This window comes from Miniopterus natalensis, chromosome 2 (genome assembly GCF_054644295.1).
Source record: "Miniopterus natalensis isolate mMinNat1 chromosome 2, mMinNat1.hap1, whole genome shotgun sequence".
NCBI classification, from domain to species: Eukaryota; Metazoa; Chordata; class Mammalia; order Chiroptera; family Miniopteridae; genus Miniopterus; species Miniopterus natalensis.
In genome coordinates this window covers 28,785,045-28,804,519 of record NC_142082.1, presented here as the reverse complement: position 1 = coordinate 28,804,519, position 19,475 = coordinate 28,785,045, and the positions used below count along the sequence as shown (strand labels likewise).

The window sequence follows — 19,475 nt, the reverse complement described above, 5'->3', positions numbered from 1 at the left end:
TAAGTATACTCTAAAAAGTTGGTAAATGCTCCAGAGGAGGAATACTTTCACTTAATCACAAGAACTTTCCTTCCTCATGATTGTCAGTGCGTTCCCACCCGGACGCCGGTGCCTTCTAAGATGGAAAAGCTGACAGCTGTGCTCAAAATAGCCTGACCCGAGCTGGGACATCTGGGCTAAGTTATCCTGAAGACGCTGCCCACTGCCCCTCAGTCTCTAAGTCCAAATACCACAGGCTCTGCTAACTGCTGATCGATGCTCTGCTGTCCAGCCGAGTGACTTGACGGCAGTTACTGTCCCCAGCAGTTACTGAGCCAGCGGAGTCGGTAGAGAATGTGATGTAGTGGGTGCTGTCCGAGGGCTATAGGCCTGTGAGTCCCTTGAAGGCCCAGCTCGTCTGCCCGGGCTTAGAGCGGGCACGCAGTAGGGATCCGCTGGGTTAATGGATCTATGGAATGGCTTTGTAAGGGGCAATGAAGCAACGCAGTCATTATTCAGTTCAGGGAGGAAATTGCGAAAAACCATCACGAACTCATTCATGCCAACGAAAGACACATTACCGAGAGTGTGAAACAGATAAAGTTATCAATAATTAACTCTGGATTAGTTTTTAATTCAGAGCCAAGTTTTTTTCATAATTAGAGTCTGTGCCTGCTAAGAATAGAACTATTTCCCACTTTCTTTGAGCACTTTATCACATTGGAGTGGGCAGAGCAGAGTGTGCCAAAGGGTCCACAGAGGGAAGGAAACCCAGAATCCACACGCAAAACGTGAAGAATAGTTGGCTTCTTATCTTTTCTGTGCTCTGTAGACACCTACAAGTATTTAAATGGAAAATGAAATTTACTAACATTTGGAAATGTTTCCCAATAAATATGCCAAGGTAATGCTATCTACTTGAGAAACTTAAACCTTAGAGTTAACAGAAATCAGATGAAAAATATATTAAGGCTTTTGCCTTGTCTTTTTTCAAATCTTGATTTTAAAAACAAGCCAGTAAGCAGTCTTTATTTTTATTATTGTCATCCGTTATCCTTAGTATTATACTCTCAATTGGACTTCGTTTTAAAAGTTTCAGAGAGCTTTAATTGATTTTACCTCCTTTGAAAAACAGCATATTTTATTGCAAACAGCCTGGACTTTAGAGATAAGTCTCTTGGGTTTAAATGTAGAAAAGGTTTGCAACAGAACTTAAATTAGCAGTGTTTGAAAAGCACCCAGCACAGTGCCTGGAATACAGTAGGGACTCTAAATGGGGTTTCTCCCGTTTGGAGTACACAGGGAACCTGGGACCTTTGTATCTTTTGATCCTCGGGGAAAGAGAAAGTAAAGCGGGACGTGGAGATTGGCAATGTCAGATGCAGGGCTAGTTCCCATACTTATCACTCCTAGTTGAAGCACCTTTCATTCATACCACCACTAGCATTAATGATCATCAATAATGAAGCCAACAGAAATGCCTAAGTGTGAAATAGACTATTTGGCTATATTAATTAATCGATAGTATGCCTTTGGTGATTGCTAATTGAAGTCCTGATGGGACTTTCTGGGAACAGGTCATGATTAATAATTAGATGAGTAGAGCAGGGTGAGGGTTGGTGCTGGAAATTTCTGGAAGTCAAAAGGGCAGTGAAGGCAAGCATTTGTCTTTCTTGAAAGAGAGGGAAGTTTATACACTCTACTTTATTTCATACTGAACAAAAATCAGAGCTCTATAAAATAATTTTACTACATATTATGTTATATAAAATCTGCAAACGTATATATTTTACAGTACCAAAATTTTTTGAAAGACTTGTATTCTTATGTAGGTTACTGAAAGGATACAGGCTCACAAATATATAGTCAAGAATATTCCTGACATAAAAATCTGAAATGGAAATTTGAATTTTTGGTTGTTTAATGTTTTCTTCCATCTAAAAGCTCTTTCAAAATACATATTTTTTAAAATCCTACTGATTAGAATCCTGCTAATCCACAGCAATTTTATTCACTGCTGGAGATGTGCTAACTAGGATGATTACTAATTACACTGTTTTTGAATTTAGTTGAGAGGTATTGAAGTCACTGTTTGATGTGGAGTTTGATTAGGTCTGAATGGGGCTTTAAATTAGGCTTGTATGTTGGCTGGGACAGGTGGGTGTAAGGGTCAACCCTGTCTCTGAATATAGAAGCGTAATGATCAGAAGGCCACCACTCAGCCCCCTATTCTCACTTGATGTTTCTTTAGTTGATGACTAGACAGTAACAGAAGGGAACTGCTAGGGCAGCTTATTTACCTATGTGCATAGATTTTTAAAAATAATTCTCTTGATCAGTTAGTTACTTCATGGTTAATATTTTTAATATTAAATGGAACATTTTCAGCAAATAATATACTTAGGAATGCAACAAAGGAAAGAAAATTTAATAATTGAGACCTCAACTTGAAATTACCAGTCACCTGACTAAATACACATGGAGAAATGGAAAAGAAACTACACCACCACATCCTAATTTTAAACTCATTAATTAAAGGGGTACTCTGAGAGTGCCTTTCTTTAAGCACTTTTCTAAAGGGTGCTTAATACTATTTTTCTTAATAATGTTTATTAATTGTGAGATATTTTAAACACGGATAATCATTCTGTCTGGCTAAACTGACCACTGATGGTGTTTCTAACAGGCACAGCATTGTAGCAGTGGTTCCATTTGTTCAAGTAGATTTGCTGTGTAAAACCCAAGTTGAGAGACCCCACAGTTTTGCTTTTAGAGACTGGACTCTAGAATAATTATTAGCAGATTCATTGCCCAACTTAAAGACTTACTATGCAGCTACTGTAATCAAGACAGTGTGGTATTTTTGAAAGAAGAGGCAAACTAATCAATGAAAAAGAAGGAGAGCACAGAAATAGACCCACGTAAACATAGGTAACTTACCTTTATCCAAAGGGCAAAGGCAGTTCAAAGGAGAAAGGATAGTCTTTTAAACAAATAATGCTGGAACAACAGGATATTCACGTGCAAAGAAAAATGAATGCAGACACCAACATGTCGCAGAAATAACTCAAATATATCATAAATCTAAATGTAAAAACAAAACTATAAAACTTTAAGAGACAATGTTGGAGAAATGCTAGGCAACCTTGGGTTTGACAGTGACTTTTTAGATACAATCCATGAAAGAAATCATTGATAAGCTGGACTTCATTAAAATTGAAAATTTCTTTTCTGTGAAAGACACTGTTAAGAGAATAAAACAATAAGCCACAGGCTTGGAAAATATTTGCAAAAGACATATCTGATTAAAAAAAAAAGAGACTTATCTAAAGTGTACAAAGAGCTCTTAATACTCAACAGTAAGAAAACAAGCAACCCAATTTAAAATATGGACAAAATATCTCAACAGACGCCTCACCAAAGAAGGAACATAAATGAGAAATAAGCATATGAAGAGAGGCTCCACATGATATGTTGTCTAAGAAGTGCTAGTCAAAACAACAGTAAAATACCACTGCACGCTTGTTAGAATGGCTAAAATCTAAAACCCTAATAACACCGAATACTGGCAATTGAAAGAAGTCAATCTAAAAAAAAATGTTTATTGTATATGATTCCAACTATGTGACATTTTGGAAAAGGTGTAACTATGGAAGCAGTAAAAATATCAGTGGTTGCCAGCAATTAGGTCAGAGAAGGGATGAGTAGGTAGACCACCGGCGATTTTTAGGGCAGTGAATGCATTCTGTATGATACTGTGATAGTTGGTGCATGACATTATGGATTTATCAAAACCCATAGAATGTGTAACACACAGAGTGAACAGAATGTAAATTATGAACTTGAGTTACTAATAACGTGTCAGTGTATCCATGTTAATGAGTGTTCCACACTAACACAAGATGTTAATAATAGGGGAAAGAGTATGTTGGAGAGGGACAAGACAGGGTATAATGGAACTCTCATTATTTTCTGCTTGATTTTTCTGGCCCTTAAAAATTGGTCTAAAAAATAAAGCCTATTAATATTGTTTAGAAAAGGTCTGTGGTTGAAAAGAAGCTGTATTCTTATCTTTGCAATTATTTAATATTCGTAAATTTATGGAAATGAAACTAATAATGCCATTTGACAGAATCACTTTTGTTTTCTTAACCAGCCAGAGTTTATACATATATGCTAGAGAAATCCAGACTCGTTTCACAGCCTCTTGGCCAGAGCAATTTTCTGATCTTCTACGTGTTGATGGATGGGCTCTCTGCTGAGGAAAAATATGGACTTCACCTGAATAATTTATGTGCACACCGGTAAGTAACTATGTGTTTTTCTGTGTAGTAGTTTTGCCTTCAAATTTTGATTGCATTTGAGCAATCTCAAATTTTCTTTTTATTTTTTTCAGAGAATAAATGTGACTAGAAGTTTAATTGGATACTGTTAGGTTAGCTCCATCGGTATAACAGGGTATAATCATTTATTGCATGTTTAGGTGAAGCTTTGGGTGTGTGCGTTCACTTATGATTCTACTGTTCTAGTTTTCAGCTAAAAGTAAAAGAGTGTGCATTTATAACTTTCATATTCCTTTTAAGTATTTTGGGTATAACATTTGTTATGCATTCCTAATCTTTGGTAGTCTTTTGAAATAATGGGAACTATTTGGGGGGCAATTATTATTCATTAATAACAGATGAGGTTATATAATGGCCTAAGAACAACAGAAACTCGGAGGCCGGTTTCTGCACTGGAGGCAGGAAGCATTTGTTAAAATGAGGGTGCATCGGCCATAGGTTGGCCGTGGGGGTGAGGGGGTCATAGAGAGGGGGCTGAGGAATGGGGGCATTTCTGCTGCTACATGACTCGATGTGTCTCCCCAGAAGGATTGGTCTAGATTTGAATTCAGATGAGGCCGAGACAATCAGGAGAGTGAACCCCAACCAGAAGTGGGGGGAGAGGGGAGAAAGAGGCAGCTGGATGTGCTGATCCAAACTCAGTAGAAAAGTGGTGCCGGGCACGGAAGAACTAGGCTCTGAAGAGATAACAGTTGATTTCCCATATCTTTTAACACCTGATTTATAATGTATAGGACATTTAGGGGGGTTTGAGAAGAATAGTGTGAGTTTTCATAATTTTATGAGAAGTTTGGCGAGAAAACTTAAAGAATGCGTGGGGAGGGGGGAGCAGGACCCAAGGACCCGTCAGGAGGGTTCAGAGGTGAAGAAGTTGACTCCACAGTAAAGCAGAGATGCCAAGTGCAAGCTGGAATGAGAGGGATTGTTCAGGGCTGTGGGGTTTAAATGGGACTGAACTCCCAGAACTGGATGGCAAAGCTACAGGACAACTCTGTCTGGCTGTTGCTGTGAGTAGAATAGTGACGGGACCTAAAGCCAGGGCAAGAGAATGAATTGGTTGTGTCCTAATGTACAGTGACGTTACCAATTACTCATTCAGTTTCTTTGAAAATGTTGCATCCAGTAGCATACATAGTTTGTCATTTTGAAGAGAGGAAAAGTAGTCCAGGAGTTAAGGCCTTGTTGAAATTGTGTTTTATTTAAAGTGAAATACTCTTTTGGGGTGTATCTCTCCCCAAACAACAAATTCAGAAGGTAAAGAAAATGCTAATATTGAAGCAAAATATCCCAGAGGTTAGTGACTTAAAAAAAAAAAGATTCTAAGCTTCTAGGGCTCCTAGAAATGCCTTTATCCAATTCCCTCATTTCATAAAAGAGGAAATCAGATGCAGACCACACAGAGGCCTGTACTGAAATGAATATATTCTACATCAGCAGTATTGAAAAGACCCATTGCCTGGAATCAACTTTTTTTATTTCTACACTGTTTCTGATAGGACATGTCCCTGGGAGGAAAAGCATCAGATTGGGAACCAGGGGCTAGCTATTCAGGGGTCAGCCGTGAGGAAGAAAAGTCTTGGATTACTGTGTTCCTAATCTTTCTTACAAGCAAAAATGCAAAGCTTATAGCAGATCGCTGGTTCAGAGGGTGCATCTGGTGTGTTTATGTGTGTGCGCGTGCACGGGTGTGCGCTGGGCAATATGGACATACAGCACTGAAGAAAAAAAGTGGTAATCTAATCTGCCATTCAGAGAAACAATTTAACTTCTTGACCTGTGGTGTAGACTGGTTTTTTTGAAGTGCGTGGATGTGTGGGAGAAAACAAGCATTTCTTTATTGAGCTCCAGTTCTAACATCCATTTCTCTTTGCAGAAGAGTTTGGAATCACTTAGGCTATTTAGAAAGTCAAACAGTTAGGAGTTGCTTTGTGAGAAGCTCCAACAGGAAAGAACTCAGCAAAATAATGAATAATTCAGTTCCCTTGAACAAAGAGGTTATTTTATTAAAATGTATTATAAATGTCTAATGGGCACAAAACAGCATTCCTCAATAAAAATATACACCACCACTCCAGATTCATAAAGTATCAGTTGGAACATTTGTGCAATGAGAATTCCACAGGCAAAATATTCTTTAATGATAAAGCAGGCTCCTTTGAAAATTATAATACACTATATATCACACTATTTTTATGATTTATGTTATGTGGGTCTTCTCACAGAGGGTACAATATCAGTGTATTTTCTTAGTTTGGTGCTACTAAGGTTCAGTTGAGGAATTTGAGTTGAGCTCTGATCTTTTATTTAGTAATTATGTATATGAAGTACCATAATTTTGGAAATTGGCTTGTTTACAATCAGTAGTATAAATGTGAACTTGCTAACTTTCAAATCTTTCACAAGTTGATGATTCTTCTGCATCTTCTTAAAATTGATACACACAGGTAAAGTGTATCACTATATGTACACATACGCCTAAATACATACACATGTGTATATATAAACACTATTATTAAGAGTGCTATCATTATCACGTCTACCTCTCTGATTTTCTTTAAAAAGGTGTTGACATATATGTTAAATAGGACCAACCAGCCCCGACATTACACCTGAAATCCCTTTGCTTATTCAGTACTCATGCCACAGTGCAGCCTGTCGTGAAATTTTGTTAATGTGTGTTGAGTCTTAAACACTACAAGAACTGAAAGCCTGGTTTCTCCAAATGCACCTTTTCTTTATTAAAAGCAACTCATTACTTACATGAAACAAACATGTCACTAACTGTGAACTGAAGATAACTCAATATTTATCCTACATGTTCTTATGTGATTAGAACTACAGAGAGAAGAAAAGATTGCTGTAATTAATGCTTTATAAATAGAGCTGGATATTTTGTAACTTTAAGTCTGTTTTTGGAACTAAAAGTTTTCAAAGTATGACATGAAAATTTATGGAGATTTACTTCGGCGCTATGGCACCGGAAAAAACTATTCTGTCTGTAAAACTGGGACATTATCTAGAACAAGCAGAAAGCAGTCTTGTTCAACTCTAGAATATAAATGGAACAGGTACAGACATCCGCTCCTATACCCTAACTGCATGGAAGCAATAATTATAACACTTTGCATAGAACCTTCCTATACAGATTGCTAAAACAAGAGGGGAAAAAGTCTCTAGACCTGTACCATTTTGAGCAGTGGCAAAATGTTGCTTTATTGATAATTTCCACTAGATGGTGCACTCTCTACAACCTCAGACAGGAGCAAAGTAGGGGGGAGCTCATCTCTAAAGGTTTCTGTTTTATTTATGATCCTTCCTGTGATTTACTTTTGCTTTATACGGCTATTTGTTTTTCAAGTTCTGTTTCAATTTTTGTATGGAATACTAACATTACATCTGAGGAATAAGTAAGGTTTATGTTTGTGGGAATTCAGCTTCAAAGAAAGGTAGAAATAGTAATTAATTATCTTCAACCTCCTTTTAAACAGCTTTTATGGGTTTAGTCCCAAGACAGTTGGGCTCCAGAATCCAAAGAAGTTATTCCTAATCTCCCTTCATATTGATTAATGATGGAAATGATTGTGGTGCCACATAATAGCATTTTCAGGAAAGGTCAGGTTTTGAATTATAAACGGAAAGCTAGCAATCGTTTGACTCAGGGCGTGTGACCTGTTTCTAACCTTGTGTGTTGGTGAGGAAACTCTGACTCACGGAGGGTCGGGACATGTGACTGCCGCCGGAGCGCACCTGTCAGCGCGCTGCCGTGAACTCCCCGCGCAGGTTCAGCTTTGGCTAAGGGTTATTGTTCACCTGGAACTGGACCTGAGGAAGTCTCACATAATCTTTTTTTAAAAACGTAAGGATAAACTTAAATATTATTTGAGGATGATTCTTCACAATTTTGTGAAATAATAAAAGATTGAATTGGCTACACATGTTAGGCAAGCAAAGCTTGATGGTGCTCCTAAGACAAAGGTTAGAGACAGGAGGTATTAGAATCTATGCCTAACAGACTCATTAGTTATCTAAATGGTAATCACAATTATAATATATACAGTGTATGGAGCACTTAGCATAAGCCAGACCCTGTCCTCGTGCCCCTGTCTGGCTGAATCTTCACCTGTAACTAAGCAGAGGGTGCAGCACCTCACCTGCATCACACAGAACAGGACGTGAAGGTGAAGGTGAAGGTCAACCAGGAGCCAGGTTTGAATCCAGGTGCTGCTGACCCTTAACCTCAACCCTGTATTGCCTCCGCAGCAGTGTTGCGCAGAAAACAGCAGCCACTCCCTCCACATCCTTGTGTCAAGGCTATTTTTTTTTAAAGAAAATGGAAGGGAAAGCACTAAGTCAACATCTGTGCTTAATGAAATTTAAAATTGGTTAAACAAAAGTAACTTGGGACTTTCTGAAGTTGCTATCTGTACCATAAAAATAAATTTTGAGTCATTTCTTTATTTGGTAGTGTAATAAAAGTTTTGAAACTATAAGAGCTTGCATTACTCTAGCTGAAGGTTATAATACTGAAAATATAGAAAGGGTTGGATCATCTCGGGCAATGGCAGGTAAATTTCACTTGCAAAAAAGCCATCAGGAGGGAGTCAGGGTCAGTGGCTTTCTTCCTTCCTTCCATTCTTGAATTATGTGTACTCAGAAGAGAAGAGAGAGAAGAGAGAGGAAAGAAAAAACACACGGATATCAGGGACCACGCTCTGCCTCTTTAGTTAGTCTTCAAAACCCTACAGTAGAATTATTGGTATCCTAAACTGTATTTATAATAAATCTGAAGCACAAATATGTAACCTACTCAATGATATTTAGTAAATCAAAGACCCAGACTCCAAACTCAAGTGTGAGTGGCTTCAAATTTTCTGTTCACCAGAACTCTGTGATTGCTGGTGTCAGATACCCAACTCCAACGCACTTAGGAAGAGAAGGATTGATACGTTCGCCAAACTGGAGAAGACAGAGTAGTGCTTGCCGGGGGTAACTCAAGTGCAGCCCCAGCCAGTCTCTGTCCCTCTCTGTCTGTCTGTCTGTCTCTCACACACATATACACACACACCCCTATTATACTTGCCTATATTTTCTCATGTGGAGAGTAACGAGACACACACATCCCTAATCTTCCACATTTTAGGAACCCTGGAGAGGAAGCAAAGCTCTTCTCTCTCAAAGACCCCATCTTGGCCACTCAGCTTAGGTTGTAGGCCTCTCTCTGGTCCCTGACTCAAGGGGAGAGGGTGAATGAGATATTTGACCCATGAATAGACTGTAGGAGCTGTTTAATCGAAGAAGAGGGCCAAGGAGCTGGACACAAATAAACAGTTAGCTGGATGAAGCCTGTTCCCTCTGTTATGCTTCAGATACCAGGCTAATCCCCAGCTGCCTGGACGGAGTGTCAGTCCTGGTGTCAGAAAACAACTGTCAGGAAACGGGGGCAACTGAATGGCTCTGCTACTGCTGAGTGACCATGATTCAACTTACCATGTTGATTTCCAACCAGTTGGGTCAGAAAGCTACCCATATGCAGGACCGTTAATAATGAAAGTGTATTTCAGGAAGCCAATTTTTATTAAGCACAGATGTTGACAAATAAAGATTATAACATATTTCCATAGAATGTTTTATATATGTTGCCCCCTAAAATATTTTTGAGGATCAGTATCACCCAATCTACAACATTCTTAAGTAGCTATCATATGAGAATTTTGCTCTCCCAATATACTTGAGAAATTCAGATTTCTACCTTCTCTTTAAGTGTTTTACATGTATTACAGGGTGATAGGTATTGTTTTTGTTGTTGTTGGTTTTATGGTTGCTACTGTGATACTTCTGAAACTGATAATAGCTGTTATTGACTGAGCACTTTTCACAGATTTTTCTCTTTGTCTACTCATGATAACTGTGGAAGGTTGTAATTGATCTTCCCATATTGCAGACAGGGTAACTGAGAGCTATGGTTACTGGGCTAACTAACCAGCATAGAGCGGAGGCGCTATATGAACTCCAATCTGTTTAACTTTCAGTTATTTGTATGAAGAGTTTTGAAAATATTCCAGGTAGTAAATGCATTTACATCATAGATAAATTGTACTGCCTCTACTTCAGCAAGAAAAATATTTTCTAAAATCAACTTCTTAGCTCTTCTTTCTTCAAATTTTTGACAATAGTAGCATCGTTAAAATTTTGAGGGTGCATTCACACACATGAATAAAATGCACATACATAGGTACATGCACACAAAAATCATTAAGAAACTACCTTTGAGAATGTATTAAATGTTTCATTGACATTTACTGACTGCCAGGTACTAAGCTTAATAATTACTTGGATTATCTCATTGAATTCTTTTAATAATCCTCTGAGATAGATACTAATATCATCCCTGTTTTATGGATGATGACACTGATAACTAGAGGCGAAATCCTTGCCCACGGTCATGCAGAAAGGAAATGGGGCCCAATGATTTCAAACCTAGTTGTCTGTCTCCAGAACCTGAGTGCTGAGAGCTGTGTGTTGGTTTGGGAGGAGTGATGGGCCAGCCTTGGAGTTTAGAAATTTACACTCTGTTCTGACGTATAAACTTTAATGCTCTTGTCTGTACAATCACAATTTGGGAAAAACAGATAAAAATATACTTTTCCTCAGCATACCCAGACCATTACACTCTTCTAGAGTTTTGTTTCTGGTCTTTGAAATTCCAATTGTATTATGCCCATTTTCACATCAACTGATGCAGGAAGATATCATGCTCCCCAAATGTTTTCACATCTTTGTTCTTTCAATGCAAAATCAAGTGCTAAACATTCTGATACCACCTCCCTTCCTCCAGAACCCTCCTATCCCCATCCTCCCTCCACTGCTTCCTATCTAAGTGCCTCTTCAAGCCCACCCGTCACATTGAGGGCTGCTTTGGTAAATACCAACTTAACTATGATACCCCCTGGCTCAGGAATCTTTAATAAACATTGCTTTTCTGTCATATCAAATAAAGTGTCCTTGAGGGTGAAGACAACAAAGCAGAACAGGCCTGAAGGATTTCAGAGGAAGGGTTGTTAACATGTTCTTTGAGATTATCTCTATCGTCGTCTCAGCATTTAAGAGTGGAACTGGGTATCAGTCAAGTAAACACATTTTTTTTTGCTGAGTGAAGAAAATAAAATAAACTCACTTGAAACTAGATGGTCAAGCAGCATGTTTATCTTTCAGTTTGGAAAACAGAAAGTCACTCGTGTATCAGGAGAGAGCGAAATGTTCTGAGTCTTGATTTCTCAGTCAGTAAATTAGATATAACAACACATTTTTAGGGCTATTATGAGTGAATTATTATGAATTTAAAGCACTTTAGTAGAGATCTTCAATTGAACTTCCCAAATTCAGAACGTTCTGAAAACCAAATGTGCGTTTTAACTTACATGCTGGTAAAAAAGTAACACACCCTGAACTCATTTGGAGCAAAATATAAACCTGAGTTGATATGAGTATTTTTGTAATCTTTATATATCTCACTTATGGAGAATGTCCATATGTTTTTTTCCCATAATTAAAGTGATTAAGGGATACTTTTGGGCTGGGGATAAAACACTACATTAACTTTCAAAACCCTCCAAAATTCTGAATAACAGAACACGTTTGTTCCCAAAATTCTAGGATAAGGGCTATGGCTTGCATAATCTAGTTTGTGTGGGTCTGAAAGTATGGCAGTAATTATGTTTCTGATCAAAGTGAAGACACATCCCTTCCCAGGACCACAAGGCAAATCATCTCCACGTCTGCTGTGTCTCAGCAGAATCCATCCCCTTCAACACACTCTCTCCTATTCTCCCTCTTCATCTCTCTCTGTCCCTCTCTGTCTCTCATCTCTCTCCCTTTGAAATTATTTCTTTCTTGTAAATAGAAATGATTTTATTGTGTTGTAAATAACAAATAACTTTACTGAGACACTAAGCAGGCATGGATTTAGAGAGCAATCCCTTCCCTTTGCCAGTGGTGGTGACATCATTTGTAAATGGAGGTGTGGCTCTCAGAGACTCATGAAGCTTGTTGAGAAAGGCCACAGTCTTCTCAAGTGTTTGGACTCCACTGCCATTTTAGAAGGACTTGGTCATAGCTCCGTGTGTGTGTGTGTGTGTGTGTTTGAGAATTTGTCTCCTGTGGCTATAGCAAACAATATTTCACACTTGGGTGTGACCCTTTGCCAGTCATGTCCACTCTAGCATGTCCAGCCAAGGCTGTTGGTGACATTTCCTTTTCTCTCCCAGCTCCACTTGCCTTTTCTCTTCCTCCCCTTGCAATTGGTAGGCCCACACCACTGTCCACCGAGCCTTCCTCTGGGTCGATTGGAGTGACCATCCCTCTGTGACAGTCCTGTCATTTGTGTCATCCTTGGAACCTGGGTGAACCATCAGCCATTGTCCCAGCTCACATCTGCTCCAGCCTGACTTTGCCTTCTTACTGACTCAATGGCCACTCCTCACTTTTTTTGGATATAACACAAAATATCTCTTGTCAGTGCTTTCCATGTGCACTCTCCCCAGTGGTCCCCCAAGTTTCCTTTGTACTTCACAGGAAGTATAGGTTGGAGGTGGCACAGGGGATAAGATGTTCTTTGTCCTATGGATATAACCGCATTGCCAAAATTCACATGAGTGAATCACTGTTAGCAAAAAGGCGCCTGTGTCACCTATAAAGTCCAGTCCTGCACTTGATGACATTTGGGAGGATTGTATCCTAAGTATGGGGCGACTTTTGAATTTCATGAAAATTCACTAGTAAATACCTGTGAACTGCTAAAGGCAGTGCACTTATCAGCTCAAAGCACAATTTCATTTGAGACACTCCTCGTGCACACACCTTTGCTCATCTATGCATCATGGCCAACCGCAGAGCACTGTCGTGAAAGAGGACCACATGGGGTCCCATGTGAGCCCTTAAAGAATCACCGGCCCTAGTGGGTTCTGCAGAGGGACCACTAGTGTTGTTGACTGTTATTATAGAAGTCCCTTTCCCATTGAAGCCATGAGAAAATAACTGAGGTAATAGTTGCTAATGCAAAAGACTCCTCTAGTCCACATTACAACTTCAGTTCACATAGAAGAATTGGGGCCTCAGGCAGTCTTGCTCCCAGTTTATGCTTCCACCTCAGTGCAGCTTTGCCCAGGGACACACCTGACCTTCTGTTGTATATCAAGCCTCATGTCACTGTGATGAATTACTTATTTCAGTTATTTAAATTTAGTCGGATTTTTTGGTGAAAATCAACATAGCCTTTTTGATGAAGCGAGGGCGATGGAGAGTAGACATGGAAAGGACAGTGACCTGGACAATGGGCAGCAAGTGGTGTGATGTCCTGAGAAGTCCCGGGCTGGTCTCTCATCCGCCCTGTGGCTCAGCTTCTCTGCTGTTCCTCCTACAGCAGGAGAACTGAGTGTCATCACTGAGATTCAAAGAAAAGTACAACCTTAGGCAGAGCTTGAGCACTTCTGGAAGACTTCCTGTTTCACATACTCCCCGGGGCAAAAAAAATCAATTCAGATGCTTCAAATGCTTTGTTTCTGTACCAGCTGGAGTAGAAAAAAATACAGACTTTCTCTAAGTCCAAAAATACGCACTTCTTTAATCACAAGACTTGATGACCTCGATAAGATTTTGAAATGCGTGATTTGTCACCTATCATCTGTCTCTTCAAGTGGATTCTGTTAGGTTCAAACCAGACATGCACTGTGGATTTTTCAGGGTGAATTTTGAAACTGATAACATAATGTGGATATTTATGGAGAATCCTATGATAAAATGTGTGTTCACACAACTCTAAAATTACATTTTACGCAGTGATAAGAATGAGCCCTCTGAAGCTAATTCTGTTTGTTCCTGTAAATCCACAGCCGATTCTGAACACATGTGGGCAGTATAATTAAAATCATCATAACGGACATTTGTTCAGCCCTGGGTTAATGAAGGGAGCTGAGCTAAGCACTTGACGTACATCATCCCACTTGATCCACAGCCCAGCCCGACACAGGCAAGGTTGAGTGAGTCGCCCACAGTCACATGCCAGGAGCGCAGGAGCCACAGCGCCTTCCAGAGCTTTCTGAAACACATCCCAGCTCTGCCTCTCAAACTGATTTCTAAATAACAGGCGAAAGATTTTGTGGAAATACTTGAAAAGGAGACACGAAAGACCTGCCACACCCCAACAGGCTGGAGCCCCTGAGGGCGCAGGTCTCTCCTGTCCTGGGACTGAGCGCCCTGCTGGGAGGCTGCTGGGTGGCCCCAGGGTCCTGGGAGATTCAGACGCAGGGAGAGCGGAAGGGAGCTGGGGTGCAGTGAAGACAGCGTGGCTGTGTGCTTGCCGTTGCTCACAGCCTCTGACTCTGGGCAAATTATTTCAGAGGAGGGGGTCTATTGTGGCTGATGCGGGGGGGGGGGAGGGTTGAGGCAGGGGGGGCTCTTGATTGGCGGGATTGCTGAGGATTGCGGGGGGACACGGACGATGGAGCGTGAAAGAGAAACTTGACCTTGGGCCACTTCCAGCAGACCCCCCCCTCCCCTGGGCCCTCAGCCTCATCACTTAACTTCCCCAAACACCAGACACGTGAGCCCTCTTCCCACAGCGCTGTCGCTCTTTCTCGAAGATTCGGAACTCCCCAGATTCAGGCCGAGCACTGGCCTCCTTTGTGTCTTGCTTGCTGTGGGATCCGGCCACACCGGGACTCCTGTGAACCTTCTCAGTGATGACCACGCAGAGCCTTTGTATTTTACATGAGCTCCTCCTAAGCCAGATCTTCCCTAGCCAGCCCACATTTGTATCCGTGGTTTCAGAACCTAGGTCTGGACATTGATACGGAAGCGGTTACATTTCATTTGTTAGCTTTGTCTGTTTTGATACCTACGTCTCTTTTATTGTTGAACTCTTGGCTGTATGAAGCTTCCTCGCAGAATCTCAGAGCAAGCAGAGAATTCTCCTATCTTCCACGGTCAGTTTCTGGCCTTGGTTGTTGTCTCAAGAGGAATTAGCTTAGTAAAATGTTTAAGTGCTAGAGCTAATACACGAAGCAAATTCCTATATGAAGATATACTTATGGCCCCATAGGCACTTAGACATCTCATAGAAATCTCTAGATGAACATGCCCCAGTCTGAACTTTTGATGAGCCCACCCTACCCAACCCTGCTCAAACCTGCTCCATCCTTGGCTGGCAACTCCAGGCTTCCAGAGGCCTAGACCAAAATCCCCTGGGGTGTCACTGACACCTTTCTTTATACAACCACAGTGAACTCATGAAGCTGGTTCAACTTCTCACCCTCTCCACTGCTGCCACCCCAGAGTGACTCACCCATGTGCCTTGCTAGGATGATGGCATTCATCTTCATGACATGTGCCCCATAAGGAACCAGTCCTCAGCACAACAGTCTACAGAACAATTCTTTGAAGCGTCTTCTGCTGACGCCTGAGTCTGTCCTTATTTCTCTGAAGCCTGTAACCCACCAGCAGCTTCCAAGGCTCTATGATCTGGTCCCTCTCAGTGCAAACCTTCCTTCCAGTCTCCCTGTGGCTCCTCACCTGGCCACAGTGGCTTCCATATCATGCCTTGAGCTCCCCAGACATTCCCAATTTAGGTTTGCTCTAACTAGTCCCTCTTCTTGGAATGCTCTTCCTCCAGATTCCATGTTGGCTAACTTCTTTGCCTCTGCAAGGCTGGCTGACATCTTTTCTCAGTGAGCCCCTGATAGAACTGCCATCGGAACCCCGAGCCCTGTACTCCCAAGTCCTCTTAACACTCTCTACATGCTTTTTTTCATAGCACTCAGCACCTTGACATGCTCTATAATTTACCCTTTTATGATATCTTCAGTATCTTATCTGTACCTCCTATGGGATTATAAGCTCCCTGAAGGCATGGACATTTGTCTGAATCATTGATGAATTGAAAGTGGCTGGAATAGTTCTTGGTACAGAGTGCATGCTGAGTAAATGCATGTTGACTGTGGAATATATGAAAATATCAGTTTAACTGAAGTCACGGAGAATGTCTTATTCTTGCCCCCCAAAATAGTGCTTTTGCTTAAGATAAATTTTCTAAAAAAACAATGTCATGACTTTTCATGTTTGGGTGATTACTTACACTAACCTGGGGCTTTCCAGCACTACTACCTTGGTCATTTCCTACGTGTTTTTGGTGTGTTTTTTCATATTTGTTAATTTTGTCTGTTCTGACCCTGATGTCTCTTTTATTAGTTAGCTCTTTAGCTCAATGAAACTTTCTTATGGGATCTTGAAGTAAGAAAGGGTGTCAGCTGTCTTCCACCATCAGTTTAGGGCCATAGAGTCAAAACTGTATGTTAAAATATGCTCAGTAAGCTCTGTGTTCATACATATTAAAAATTCATTCAGATAGGATGCTTGGCTCCATCAAGCTGCCCAGCCAGACACCACTGATAAGATGTATGAGATGTCTTGAGAATTCATAGCCATGTAAATTGAGTCTAGGACTCTGTAAGCTAGTGGAGTAGTCGCCTCCATTGCGTGGCTCCTTCCAGTCACAGGGATCTAAACAGAGTTCCAAGAACACCACAGAGCCCAGCCCACACATTTCTGAGTCATGGGAAAAGTCATTAATTGTGCTTCCACCCTCTACTCCACAAATATCTCCCTCTTAGCAAGTACAAGCTGCTGAGTGATCCTTGCTAATAAAGTGCTTCAGAGAGTCACTCTCGCCCCTTGTGGTCCGAGGGGTCGATTATGCTTGAACTTCAATAGAAAGAAATTCTCATCATTTAAGTCAGTTGCAATCTTACCAGGATCACCTGGAATCAGAGTTTGTGGAGTGATATTCCCAAACTTTCTTCACTTATTCACATATAAGTGCTGCATTTCCCATTGCCTTAGAGCTCTGTATTGCAGAGCTCGGTCATTTCCTTGTCACACAGATGCCATCAGTGGGAATTGTGTCGGTGCATGTCAGTAAGCTCTCTTCAGCCACGTGGCATGGTGTGCCACATTCTCTGATTTCACACCTTCTGCTGTACATGAAGGCTAGTGGGTTTCATTCAGCACAAGTCTTTTTTAATACGTTTCTCACACTTTTAGGTATTTAGCTTAACTTTTTCATGTTAATTCATATCAGCCAATAAGTGATTTCTGGATTTTGTTGCTCGAAATGTGACATCTCTTTTCTTGACTATTTCATGGGGTCTAAGGAAACTCATTTTGAGCCTACAAAAGGTCTGTTCTTGTCTTTTCATCAAAGAGGGTTGTGTTTATTGGTTCCTGTGTTTTCCAGCCATTGTGTTGTTCAAAATTAATAAACAGCATAGTTTTGCACATTTAGCTGAGCATCAGCTACAGGCATCCCAGAGTTTAAGGATATTTGAGGAATGATCCAGAAATGGCCTTACTCTTGTTATTACCAGCTTTCCTGTGGCATCTTTTAAGATGTTTGACTCACCAAGTCTTCCCTGCCTCAGTAAATGCATCTCTATTCACATTGAAACCTGAAGTGTTATTCTTAACTCTCCTTCCCTCTCACCAGACCATTGGCAAGTCCTGTTGGCTATGCCTCCTACATATACAACACACCTGGTTACCTCTCCGCATGCCCCTCCTGCAATCCCAGGCTTGGCTAACATCATCGCTTACCACTAGTCCTGCAAGCCTTCCTTTTGGGCTTCCTAACACTGACTGGCCCCAACTAAAAACCATATTCCTGTAGTGAAGGTGCTCTTTCTAAAGGAGAAGTCAATTTTCATCACTGCTCATCACCCTTAAAGCTTCCAGCATTTTCCCTCGGAGAGCAGAAGAGACTTCAGTCTCTTGGCTTTGTTCATGGGCTTCTGGTTCATTCTCTCCCTGTCACTGGGATGTCACTGCAGCCACCATGCTTTGATGCCCACCACTCAAGCCACCTGGCCAGGGGGCTCATCCCTAGGTCCTCCTTACCGCCCTGGCCTCAACTCCAGCATCACATGCTCAAGAGCTCTTGCAAAATGAAACAGACCGAGGCATCCCGACAGCATACTGAGCAGAGAAGGGAGGAATCTAGAAGACCAGCCATCAAAGAGGCTGCAGGAAACCAATCCAAGGAGACACACATCTTCACTAATGTTACTCTCATCAGCTCAGAAGTAGGTATCATCTACTATATCCCAGGCACAAGGCCTTTTCTGGGGATGCAAAAATAAGAGATGGTCACTGCTCTGAAGCTGCTCAAAGTGTTCAAATTCTAAGCAGTCTGCCCATAGCTGTCAATGCTACAGTGTGAGAAACATCCAGTACATCTGACTAAGGGGTTCCGGGAGCACTTGAGGATGCTTTGTGCCCAGGCTGTGAGAGGAGTGAGAAGTAGGGGCTGCCAGCCGAGAGATGGACGCAGTGTGACTATACTGGGTGAAGTCATGGGGGGATGGTGAGAAGCAGAAATACTGCTGAGTCTAAAGGTCCATAGGGACAAAGGAGCACACCTGGAATAAGTATTTAGAGACCAGTGGCCACACAGAAGAGAAACAGGAGTGGTGTTTTCTAATGCAATCTTTGGAGAGAAATACGAGCAATGCCCCAAATGCATGGTCACCAGTAGTGGTGGGCTCATTCCAGACAGACTCTTTCCTTACCTAAAGACCACATCCTTCACAGTGACAAATGCTAATACATTGTATCATAATCAGTACACTTTTTGAATTGCTGGTGCTAAATAATATAAAAATATGGCATACTACAGAAATAACTTACTTCAGATTGTAGTTCCTTTTAGGTTACAGGCCCTGTGTTGGGGACTAAGAATACTAAGATGTAAAGTAACCTGTGGCTGAATTTCCAGAGTCCTAGTATGAAAAAGACCCGTAAGTAGACCTTAGAGTGTGATATGATGAGTGAGAGCCACCCGTGGACCTCAGCCAAGAAGCACATCTCAGACAGCATGATGCCCTAGTGATCAGAGGAGTAAGTGTGCACCAAGTAAGGAGAATGTCCCAGATGGAGATACAACCCAACAAAAGGACACCCAGGGAAAATAGCATGTTGTGCCCCAATTCCAATGATTTCCCTAAGCGAGGAGGTAGTAAATAATGAATTATATTTGCACTTAAGCATCTCTTCTCCCTCATGTCTTCCTCCACATGAGAGCAAGAGTGATCTTTCCAAGTTAGTGATTTC

General features: G+C 41.1%; 1 protein-coding gene across 1 annotated transcript in view; it reads left to right on the top strand.

Moving 5' to 3' along the window:
• The window catches only part of MYO16 (myosin XVI), a 385,194-nt gene that overhangs the window by 133,716 nt on the left and 232,003 nt on the right, over positions 1 to 19,475 (top strand). Inside the window, exon 16 of the mRNA XM_087814233.1 lies at positions 4,136 to 4,283. Within this exon, the coding sequence (XP_087670359.1) occupies positions 4,136 to 4,283 (148 nt within the window). The remainder of the gene's footprint in view (positions 1 to 4,135; positions 4,284 to 19,475) is intronic.